Source organism: Ochotona curzoniae, unplaced genomic scaffold (assembly GCF_017591425.1).
Source record: "Ochotona curzoniae isolate NIBS_2020 unplaced genomic scaffold, NIBS_Ocur_1.0 scaffold_2476, whole genome shotgun sequence".
Taxonomy (NCBI): domain Eukaryota; kingdom Metazoa; phylum Chordata; class Mammalia; order Lagomorpha; family Ochotonidae; genus Ochotona; species Ochotona curzoniae.
In genome coordinates this window covers 16029651-16041854 of record NW_024467095.1, presented here as the reverse complement: position 1 = coordinate 16041854, position 12204 = coordinate 16029651, and the positions used below count along the sequence as shown (strand labels likewise).

Below are 12204 nucleotides of genomic sequence, written 5' to 3'. Positions count from 1 at the left end.
TGTGCACTCCTCACCTCACCTGTGTGCTGAAGCAGAATCATAGAATCAAGAAGTTCATGGTAATGTGTGTTATGAACAAACTCTGCATGGATTTGGAAAGTATCTACATCAAAGTAAGTCTATCTCTTCAGACATTTTTAGTGAGCTTTTAAAAGTCTGCACTTCCAATGCCTCCCCTCAGAAGGAATCCCCTTGGTGACTCTCCGGGATGTACCTTCTCCCCATTTTACAGATGAAAAGACTGAATCCTGGGCAGTTCCAAACTTGTCCACTATGTCCAGGAAAGAGCTGCTGGATTCTACATTTCCCCTGTTGTCTCGGGCTGCCTGTGCCCAGCAGGTGCTGTGCACTGTGCACAGGTGGCTTTACCTCTCTGGGCATCGAGATGTTGAATTTCAGCCTCCAGATCTCTCCTTTAGCCGTGCCTGACTCAGCTCTGGCCTGATTCTCTCCTGAGATGCACCTCGCTCTCTCACCAGTCACCACAGTCTGATACCAGACAGCCGTCATGCCTTGGACATCATTGTTAGGCAAAAGAAGTTTCTTGATGTATCTATTTACTTAGAGTAACTTGTGCCTAACCCTCCCCATGTAGCTTCTGATCTGTGAAAATGGACTGAGCAGGCAAGAGGGAATTTGAGATGAGCTGGGAAAGAAAAATTCTGCTACAATAAATTGCATCACAATGGAGATCTCTCTCTCCCCCTCTCTTTCTCTCTCTCTCTCTAACCAAAAGATTCTGAGCGCAGACAATGGCTGATTTCTCTCAAACAATATTCAATGCAACAAAATTTTGGGTCAACAAAGGGGTTTCCACAGAATCCTATAGTTAGTTGCAGAGGGATTGAACCCACGCAGCGGAGAGAACTGTTCAGCAATAGATTTTGGGCAAGGGAGACCTTGCAAATAAAGCCCAAGGTGGTCTGTTGACAGCTCGGGGGTCTCCGGTGAGGGGCGCCCCACCAATGGACAGCATAAGAGAGGCACCATGCTGTGCCTGGGAAGGCATTTCGGTAAATATTTGGGCATAGCCGGCCCCTGGTGGAATGGTGTGCAGAACCAGGGGCTAAAGGAAATGGCCCCTGCCTCCCAGGCCCTCGGATGATACATTTTTATAAACATCCAGGCAGGCGGACTGGAAAGACCCCTGGGCTTTGCAAGCACATTTCATCTTCCACGGTCAGCGGAGACCATGTTTTGAGCACGGGCGGCAAAGAGGAGGCAGGAAGCAGACGGGTGGGGAGGGGTCTGGAGCGGGTTTTCTAAATTTAACACACAGTTGCTTTTGGGCTGGGTGGATAAAAAATAAATTCCAGTGCTTAAAGCTCTTATCTTTGTTTACCATTTCTCCAAACAGTGAATGACCTACACTCCGGCTCTTAGACAGAATTATCAGCAGATACACACAGGAATGAGGGGTGGGAAGCCCTGGGGGAAGGGGGTACAAGATAAACAGAGCGAGCTGACCACTCTGCCTACGTGGGACGTTTGCTTGGCAGAGGGACCAGGATCTGCTGCAATCACAGGATTGTGCATGGGTCGTTAGAACACGGTCATGGTGTGTTACATCCCCGAAAAGCGGGAGGCACTTTGGGGTCACCCACAGTTGATGCGAGCTGTACGCACATCTGTAGTGCCCACCCCTCCCACGGTCAACTTGGAAATCCTTAGCTTTGCCAAATCAGTGCTTCTCCCTGGACCCCCACCATTCATCTGGCTCCATCCCAGCCACTCCAAGTTGCCCACAGGCTTTTCTGCTGTCGTGTGGCTGCCCTGTACACTTGAGGTGCTGCTCACAGCCGTTTCTCCCCTGGCTCTGTTCTCATCTGTCCTCCCAGTAAACCCACTCCCTCTTGCTCCATCCCCCATCCTCTAACCCCAGTGGGGCTAACTCCGGCCTCATCCATCCATGTCCCATCTGAGTTTAGTTCTGAATCTCCCTGGCCCCTTGTAGGAGCTGATCTGAGCCACTGTCCGGGGTCCTCCACTTCTCAGGGGCCTCAGTTGCCTCTTTGTAACAGAGCATTGCCAGCTGTCTGTCAGGGCTGTAATGCAACCCTGCAGGAGCTGAGCACTGCTGCCATGTTGGTCCTGTCTCTTGGGGTCAGCCATCTAAGAGTATCTTTACTTCTAAAGATTTACTTATGTGTTTGAAGGGTGATGTTTCTGAGAGGAAAAGAGGTGGGGGAAAAGCAGAGTTTGGAAAGAGGTCTTCCATCCACAGATTCACTTTCCAAATGGCTGGACCAGGAGCCAGGAACTCAGCACCAATTTCCCAGGGATGGAAGGATTGCAGGGGAGAGGTATCCAAGTCCATGGGCCACCAGCACCTTAACAGAGAGCTGGATAAAAGAGGAGAGCCAGGACTCAAACCAACTGTCCCTCAGGGAGTTGGTAAAATTGTGCTGATTTCGGCATCCCTGTCCAGACCAAGGAAATCGGAATATTTGGGGATGGGGCGCTAGCATCTGCAGGGATCAGCCAACATGGAAAAGCACCTGTTGTGCCACTTCTCTGGCAGCTGACGTCATGAATGGAGCTTGTCAATTTTGCCTGGACCACAGCAAAAACCTGCCTGTCCTATTTCCCAACCCTTCCTACTCCAACCACCTGACACAACACTGTCAGGTCACCACTGCTCCTCAGTGACCGTCACTGGCTCCCTATTGCTGTCACAGTATGACCTCTCCCCCCAGGACACAGTAAGTCCTCCAGCCTTCCACCCTCTCCCATGCCTATCTGTGGAGTGAGTCAACAAAAACATTTTCTCTGCAAATTGAATTCTGTCCACTGTCTCCCCAATGCAGAAGGTGGGCTGGGTGATTTAACATTCACTGAGCAGCTTTTTTTTTTCTCTAAATGTCATACTCAATCAACTGTGATGGGCCTTGCTAATTACAGAGCTGGGGCAGGGGGCACCGAATCCTAAATATTAGAAAACTCAGAGACTACATCTGGTCAATATTGGATTGCATTTGTGCTCATGAATTCTGTAACCTGGCAACTGGCACAGTTTTTTAAAATTAGGTAATTAGATGTGTTTCGTTTGTTCCTACCCCCTGCACACACACACACACACACACACACACACACACACACACACACGCCCCAATACAGGACTAAATATCTCAGCTGCCCATGGCATGAACTATTTTGTTTCTTGAAACTTTTTTTCCTGGAGTAGATATGCCAGCAAGAGAGGCAAGGAGAGACTCACAGTTAGAGTAAATAGAATGAACCAGGATGTTAACAAGCTGCTACTTAAATGTTCCCCATTGTTCAGCATGAAAAGAACAATTTGTTAACCCTCCGGAGGCTGAGCACACACATGCCCTGTGACACAGCAGGCCCACTCCTAAACAGGTATCTGCAGAAGTTTGTGCACCTGTTCAGCAAAGCCACACACAACTGCTTCACGCACAGTGGCCCAGTGCTGAGAACTACTCAGATGCCCATTGGTGACTACTGACCGTATGAACACATCGTGATAGCGCCACCCAGTGGAGCCCAACATAACACCAAGAATAAGAACACACAGCGGAAGGTCTGGGGCTCCACAGGTGCCTGGAGCAAGAACAGGCACCTAAAGAGGCCAGAACCCCGACACTCCTTTGCTGGAATGTTCTAGAAAACAAGGCAAAAGGAAAAAAAAAAAGTATTTACCCTAAAGGGAGCTGTGACTGGAAGCAATGACGTATGCCTCAGCGTACTAAAAAGTTTTGTACTTTGATCTTGGCGCTGGTGCCTTAGATGTGTTTGTGTAGCTTTTTCTGCATGCATGAAGGAAGGAAGGAAGGAAGGAAGGAAGGAAGGAAGGAAGGAAGGAAGGAAGGAAGGAAGGAAGGAAGGAAGGAAGGAAGGAAGGAAGGAAGGAAGGAAGGAAGGAAGGAAGGAAGGAAGGAAGGGCCAGGAAGAGCAGCACAGTATGGCAGCGAAAGCTTGGAGACCTAGATTCAGTTCTAACTTTGCCTTGTGACTTTGGACAAGCCACTTAGCCTCTCCGAATGGCTGATTCTCTGGTTTATGAAACAGACAACAAAATCCTCTAGCCGCCTCACAGCGGGGTGGTGATGACCAAACGGTGTCACGGACATAAACATCCCTCCGTGAGCAGTAAGCACTGCATAAAGTGAAGGACTTGGGCATGTTCCAGACGTCCGTCCTGCGGCGTCTCTGCGGCTGGGCAGGGGCCTTGCACGGTGCACAAAGCATGGGGCCGGCGGCCCGGTCAGGCGGTTGGCGGCGGGGAGCTGGGCAGCTTATTTCTGCTCTTGCTTTGCGGCTCCTCACCTAATCCCTTAATGGCCTGGGCCTCGGAGGCCAGGAGCACCTGGAATAATCCCTGTGTTTACAGATTCTTTCCTTTCCAAGTAGATAAAAACAGAGGCTGGGATCACTCCCCACGACTCGCATTCCTGCAGCTACATCAGCCACAGTTTGTAAACCCGCACCTCTGACCTGCTGCGCACCCCCTCTCCAAGACCTCAGGCCCCCCCTCAGGCTCCTCCTGGAAGCCAGTGGCAAAGGGAGAAGCTTGGCTTCCACGTTTGTGTCCAAAGACCAAACTAAGGTCCCTCCTTCGCTGTGGTTTGATTTCATATTATAGTCCTGGACTTCCAAGCGAGCCGGTGCAAATGAAAATCTATTCTTCCTGTGGCTATTTTGGCTCCAGCTGTCCCAAGTTTAAGGGCTTCTGGACAGCGTGGCTGGCAGCATCTGGCCCCGCTTTGGGTGACACCAAAGCTAGCAATAACATGTCACTTGCTACTGCTGCTGCTGCTATGGCAGAACAAAACTGAAGCCACTGCAACTGCTGGAACCTTCCTCAAAACAGCAGCACGTTCACTTTTCTGTTAGGTTCCTGACTCTGCAGGAAGAAAAAATACTTGATGAAAGCAATGACATTTTGGTTTTCTTTCTCTCCTTTACGCTGCAGATCGCCTCTGCACCCTCCCCAGCGAGTGATGCTTGTGTAGGCGTGAGGGGTGCTCCGCATCTCTAGTTTTCAGAAAAAATAATTTATAAAAATCCTAACGCAAAAAAGTGAGCCTAGGGTTCAACAGTTGTCACCACCAGTGATGGTAGTATCCCATACAGCAGCAGTTCGAGTCCAGGCTGCTCCACTTCCAATGCAATTCTCTGCTAAGGTACCTAGAAAAGCGGGTGCTGGGCCCCTGCATGTGAGAGACTCAGAAGAAGCTCCTGGCTCCTGGCCTCGGCCTGGGCCAGCTCCAAACCATGTGGCCACTTGAAGAGTGAACCACTGAAGTTCTCTTTCTCTCCTCTCTATCTGTAATTCTTCCTTTCATTTTTTCCAAAGTGTTTTTATTTTTATGATTTGTGTATTTTTATTTAAATGGCAAAATCACAAAAAGAAGAGAGCTCCTCCATCAGTTGATTCACTCCTCTAAACAGCCACAACAGCCAGGACTGGGCCAGAAGCCAGAAGCTTCTTCCAGGTCTCCCACATGGGTGCAAGGGCCCAGGTCTCCCACATGGGTGCAAGGGCCCAGGTCTGCCACATGGGTGCAAGGGCCCAGGTCCCCGACATGGGTGCAAGGGCCCAGGGACTTGAGCCATCTTCCACTGCTTTTCCAGATGCATCAACAGGGAGATGAATAGGAAGTGGAGCAACTGAGACTCAAACTAGCACCCATATGGGATGCCAACACCGCAGGATAAAGATTAACGCACGATACCACAGCACCAGCCCCTGTAACTCTTCCTTTCAAATATATATATATGTGTGTGTGTTTATATATGTAAATATATGTATATACATCTTTAAAAAAAAAGAAAAAGTGAGATTAATAGGAGAGGTCTGTATTATTTTCCACCTAAAAAAATTTACTGGTTTTTCCCTGCCCATGATGAAATCACCCTACTGTACTTCCATATGAGTTTATATTCTAAGCCATACAATAGAAAGATGAAGAGAATGAGAAATTTAGAAGTTACCATCCACTGAAAATCAAATACAAATAAAAAAGTTTCAGGAGGATTAAGAAACTGGATCAAGAACATAAACCCCAAGGCCGAGATTCTGTTTATTTTTTTAATTTCTGCTTCTCCCAATATTTGGTTCTCAACCATCTAAGAGCACAGTTATTTATTTTCTAAAATAAATCCCAGCTGAAATGAATTCTGTAGGATTTTCAAATTGCTTTCATCCTCGACACATCCATATCGAGTTGTTTAACACAGCGAACCCAAGGTCTCACTTTGAAATGAACTCATGCATTTGCAATGACACATTCTGGGTGTCCAAACCAGAACGGCCCGCTTGCTGGACACCTATCACTCCCCACGCCTGTCACCCTGACCGTCTGAGGTGCCTCCTGCTCGGTGCGTGGGGTTCATGATGATCTCCATCCTGAGGTTACCCTAGCAACTGGTCCAGGCCCAGAGCCGACTAGTGTGGGTCATGGATTCACCCCCCCACCTCGGGCTGGGCCTCCCCTAGCCGGATCGTCCCCCCTCGCCCCGCCTCCCCGAGGCATGAACAAGGCCTGTTGGCAGAGAGCCCTAGTGTGCCAGGGGTGGCCGCACAGGGCGTGCCGGCCCACAGGGCTCAGCCCTGAGCTCCCATCTTCCTGGCTGTGCTGTTGCCTAAGTTTTCCTTCTTTCTTTTGCTTTCTAAAGCATTCTATCCTGCTTCCAAAACGAAACTCGTTGGTTAACGTCTCCAGAAAAAACACTATTCATCCCCCATATTTTACAAAGTCCCTTTTCCATTTCTTCTGTTGGCAGCCCCACACCTGCTATGAACCACGCCCTACAGCCAAGCTGCTCCCCTCGAGCTTTCCCACACCTTCCAACGTGGCCCCAGCAGGTGCCCCGACAGGAGACCTTTGTCCCCTCAGATCAAGTCCAAGGGTCACCTCTCCTAATTGGCCAATTTATTCTTTCAATGCACCTCAGAGCCTTTGCATAGCCTGGCTCCTACACTGTTGCGGCTTATCTTGTTATTTAGAATTTGTGGAAAGTTATACCATTGGGAGGGGAGTTGAGCGACCGCTGCAGCCTCAGCAAGTTTCAGCCTGCGGCCACTCGAGTGCCCATGATTTCTCCACCATTTCCTCACTGCCAAACCTAAATGAAATCCCAGACATCATGTCATGTCCTCTCTAACATGTCTGAAAAAGGAGACCTCTTTCTTTGAAAAGAAAAGGTAGTATATATATTTCATAAGAAAGGCAGGGGAGGATGGAGACGGGAGATCTTCCATCCTCTGATTTACTCCCCTAATGCCCCCAACTGGCAGGGCCTGGCCCGGATGAAGCCAACAGCCAGGAATTCCATCTAGGTCTGCATACGGGTGACTGCTGCCCAAGCACTGAAGCTGCTGTGGGCTGTCTCCCCGGGTATGCATTAGCAAGAATCCGGATGGGAAGGTGGAGCCACACACTGCGGTGTGGAATGCCTACCCTGGGACTCCTGCGTAACACATGGCCACCGCACCAGCACCACATCAAAAACAGAATGAGCAGAATTCCGTAGGAGTGCCAAATGTCCAACTGAGTTCAAATCCAAGGTCTGAACCATGAGGGTTTTTTGTTTGTTTGTTTCTTGGGGTTTTTTTTTTTGTTTTTTTTTTGTTTTGTTTTGTTTTGTTTTGTTTTGTTTTTACCTGTGAGTTTGTTTGAACCAGCATGCAAACGAGCTTTTCCTGGGTTTAGTACTAGTCCTTATAAAGATCTCAGCGTAGATTTGTCTTCTGGGCGGCTTCCCCGACACCCCCTCTTCCCTTCCCACCCCCGGGCTGTGCTCCCATCATCACCTTCTCAGCTGGCGGCCTTACAAGCCGCGGAACTCCATCAGGGCTGTAGTGCGTTTTGCAGCGGTACTGGTGTGCCTAGCCCACAGGTGCTGCGTGGCATGCACGGACTCAGTGTGCACCTGCCGTGCCCGCGAACTCGGGTCCTCAGACGCCCGTTCCACATCCAACCTCACAGCTCCCTGGAGGACCCAGGCTTCACCGTGTCTTCCGACCCGGATACCCAGCCCTGCACCTGACACACACACAAGGTGTTCATCGCGGGACTGTTGAGTGCGTGACGACATGTAGGATCAGTCTGCGTGTGAGACGCTGCGCTCGCAGGCTTGGCAGGCTTGTTTTGCTTTTTTCCCCTCCAATGTGAGGAGTCGGAAGCGGTGATTTCTTGAGTCTTCCTTGGCAACTGCGGAGGCCTCGTTTACCATACGCTTGCTGCCCTCTGCTGGCAACAAGTGGGCATGACCACTGGCAAGAGAAGGTCGAGAAGGGAAGATTGGTCTGGAACTTCCCTGGCGACTTGGATTGAAATCCCTGGGCTTGATGAGTCTAAGACCCAGAAGATGCTTCTCCCCAGAAGATGCTGCTCCCTTCCTGCAGGCATACTCCGTCCGTCCGCTCCTCCTGGGGTGGGGCTGGGGGCGCTAGGGTGGGTGTCAGGCTTTATAAGGAGGACTTGGCAGCTGGAGCCCTGGGAAAGGTGGGGCTTGCGTCCTGTGTACTGGAAGCCACCCAGAGGAGACACCTAAAGAAGATCCTTAGCCCAAACTGTGGACCCACAGCAACAAGGCCACCCAGGGAGGGAGTGCACACAGACTTGAATCTGATAATGCAAACTCTTTCCAAAAGTTTTTTTTTTTGTTAACAAATCTTGGGCACATAACGTCTTTTTTTTTTTTTTGCATTTATTCATTTTTATCGGCAAGGCAGATTAACAAAAGAGAAATTGGGGGGGGGATTCCATCTACTGATTCACTCCCCAAATGACCTTCAACGGTCAGAGCTGAGCTGATCTGAAACCAGGAGCTTCTTCTGGGTCTCCCACATGGATGCAGAGACCCCAGGCATCGGGCCATCCTCCACTGTTACAGGCAGGGAGCTGGATGGGAAATGGAACAGCTGGGATGTGAACCGGAGCCCATATGGAATGCTGGTGCTTGGAAGTGGAGGATTAGTCAACTGAGCCAATATGCCCACAAATTCATTAGTAGGGTCCAGGCAAGATGACCTGGGGTCTCTCGTTCCTGCAGGCATGCCCTCCCCACCTCCCCACACACATACCTATTCACAGTAAACTGTGACTGTGCTGGGACACATGCAATACCCACACCCTAGACAGGCAGGCTTGTGCCATCAACACACACAGCCTCTGGCCAGTTCCACCATATACCTTTTGTACCGTGCGTGTGACCATGAACCACAACAAAGTGCATGTGTGTGCCCCAGCCCAGTCCTCCCTGTGCCTGGGCTCAGTGGGTACCCATGAGCCCAGCGAGACAGGGTGGGAGAGGCCAGCCTGGCCAGAGCATCCAGGACACAGGAGAACATGACCTTGTAGTAGCTCTGTATTTTGTTACTATTCTTCCTTCATAGACACTGCAGGGTTGTTTTTGTTTTCTATTTGCTGATTGTTTTTCAACTTTATGATGCCTCGATTGCCAACCCCTGGGAGCCAAAGTTTTCTCATGTAGCAGATGGGTTAATAGCCAATACTGATGCTGGAGATGCCACGCCCCACGCCCTCAGAGCTCAGCAAAGGCCTGCCTCTGTAGCTGCCAACAGGAGTTTTACAACTACTCTCGCTTGCCCTCTAAGGCCCCCAAGTCCAGGGCAGGCCTGCTTGTCTTCAGGGCTGTGTAAGCACTTGACATTTAAGCACAGGAGAACATGGCAAGAACCAAGTGATGCAAGCTGGGTGGCACCTTGTCACCTTGTGGGATTGTCACTTCCATGTTTGCTGAGGTTGGAGCTTGGCAGTTCATGGAAAGGATGAACAGTTGCAAGGAAGACTTTGCTAACACCGCCTTCCTTTTTCTCATAACCCTTCTGTTAGGCAGCCATGGAGTACTGCCACCTCCAGGAGGACCTGCCCTATCTGGACATGGTGATTGCAGAGACACTGCGGATGTACCCACCAGCTTTCAGGTGTGTCTGCTGCCCACTGCCCCACAGCCCTGAGACTCTGCTGAACGGCTGTCTGGCAGGGTGTGTGTGTGAGGGGGTGATCCCCAGTTCAGTGGTCCTGAGTTTTGCATCAAATGGCTCAGATGCCTGGCCTGCCTTCCCACAGGCTGACTGCTTTTCCAGAGGAACGCTGGCCTCCCCAGTCCAAGCCAGCCTCTTCCACCTTGTAGCTTTCCAGGACTTTGGCCATTGCCCCTTGCCCTGTTCATTCCTTCATCCCTTTAGCACCTGTTTATTGAGCATCTATTCTGTGCTAACACTGGGAATTCAGCTGCATGTAAAACAGCTCGGCAACTGACACTTAACAAGGGACCATTCAGGGACTGGATGTGACACCCCACCCCCAGGCCCAACAACCCCCACCTGTTACCTCCTTGGAGCTCCAACACCACACTCCCCACTTGAGGAAGTGTGACTCAGCATGCCACACCTGCTGCTCCTCCCAGCCGCTCCTCCCAGCCGCTCCTCCCTGCCTCTCCTCCCTGCCACTCCTCCCTGCCATTCCCTCAGCCGCTCCTCCCTGCCTCTCCTCCCTGCCTCCCTGCCACTCCTCCCTGCCGCTCCTCCCTGCCGCTCCTCCCTGCCGCTCCTCCCTGCCTCTCCTCCCTGCCACTCCTCCCTGCCTCTCCTCCCTGCCTCTCCTCCCTGCCTCCCTGCCACTCCTCCCTGCCACTCCTCCCAGCCGCTCCTCCCTGCCTCTCCTCCCAGCCGCTCCTCCCTGCCTCTCCTCCCTGCCTCTCCTCCCTGCCACTCCTCCCAGCCGCTCCTCCCTGCTGCTCCTCCCAGCCGCTCCTCCCTGCCGCTCCTCCCTGCCGCTCCTCCCAGCTCTTTCAGCTGGAACTGTACTTCCTGACATATTGCTGGACACACTTCCACCACCTCGTGACTTGTCATTGATGTGTACCTATCACAATGACCCAGAAGTTCTTCAGAGTCCAGTCTCCTGCTTCTTTCAAATACCACAAGGTGCGCACATTACGGAGAAGGACATCTCAACCCAGGTCCCCAGGCTCTAGTTCGAGAAAGAGAAGCAGCAAGCAGCGTGAAGCATCTCACTGTGTCCTGTATACTCACTTCACGCTTTTAGAATGTAATACACCACAGAGACCTTATGTTTAATGACAAATGTGGATGATTTGAAGATATCCCAAAGGGATATTTCAAACCAGAAATAATACATAGAGTGTGACTACAGAGAGTATCCAACATGCTAGGTTCAGAAGCAAATAGAGAAAATTGCAAGGGTGGCATTGCATGGCTCTTGCTAAAGGGCAAGCCAGCAACTAGAGCGTCTCTAGCTCCTGATAACCAGCAGTAAGACTGAATCTATAGCCCTGACCGAATTCTCTGGGCAACTTCAAGCAGACTGTCATACCACCCCACCACCTCACTTTTTTTTGTTTGTTTGTTTCTTTTCCCTTCCTGATTTACAGCCAGCTTTCTTCCATGGCAACCATGGACAGTGGCACGTTCAAATGAAGTTCAAAATAAAACACAGACTGTTTAAAGGGTTTAGTGACCCCCATGAAACCAGGCAGGCTTGGAAGGGGGTTTTGGCTAAGCAGAACATGTCTAGTGAGCAAACCACTTGCTCAAGTGAGCAGCCTCCTGTCCCATAGGAAAGCTGTTTGCATTCATTTCCTGAAGCAGACGACAAAGTGATTCATTGGTTTCCAGTCTTATCTGCCCAGGGAAGAATTCTCTGGAGCACACAGGAAGTCACGGTGACACAGATGGGTTCACTTCTTACTCGTAGGGGTTGAGTTATTTTGCAACAGGTAGGCTTACTACTCTGTGGAGACTACCAAGTCCAGAAAGTGGCAAGAACTGTGCTGGCTTTCAGACTGCAAGGAGTGGAGACTCACCATTTCTTGAGTGATGGGGGTCCACAGTAAGAACCTTTGGTGGTATGAAGGCACTAGAATTCCTGCCACCCAGCCTTTTTCCACACTCTCTGGGCAGCCCCAGCCCAGCCCTCATGGGGCTCCAGCATGCCCCCAGCCTCTCCACCTTGCCCCATTCAGCATCATCTGCATCTCCCCACAGGTTCACACGGGAGGCAGCACAGGACTGCAAGGTGCTGGGCCAACACATCCCCGCGGGTTCAGTGCTGGAAACCGCTGTGGGCGTCCTCCACTACGACCCAGAGCACTGGCCAAACCCGGAGACCTTCGACCCTGAAAGGTGAGCCCTGCCCTGCCACCTTGAGGGATGTGAGCACATCGGACAGTTTCAGTATAGACTGA

General features: G+C 50.9%; 1 protein-coding gene across 1 annotated transcript in view; it reads left to right on the top strand.

Moving 5' to 3' along the window:
- TBXAS1 (thromboxane A synthase 1) overlaps window positions 1-12204 on the top strand; it is a 147368-nt gene that overhangs the window by 130140 nt on the left and 5024 nt on the right. Inside the window, exons 10-11 of the mRNA XM_041002369.1 lie at window positions 9828-9919; window positions 12005-12142. Of these exons, the coding sequence (XP_040858303.1) occupies window positions 9828-9919; window positions 12005-12142 (230 nt within the window). The remainder of the gene's footprint in view (window positions 1-9827; window positions 9920-12004; window positions 12143-12204) is intronic.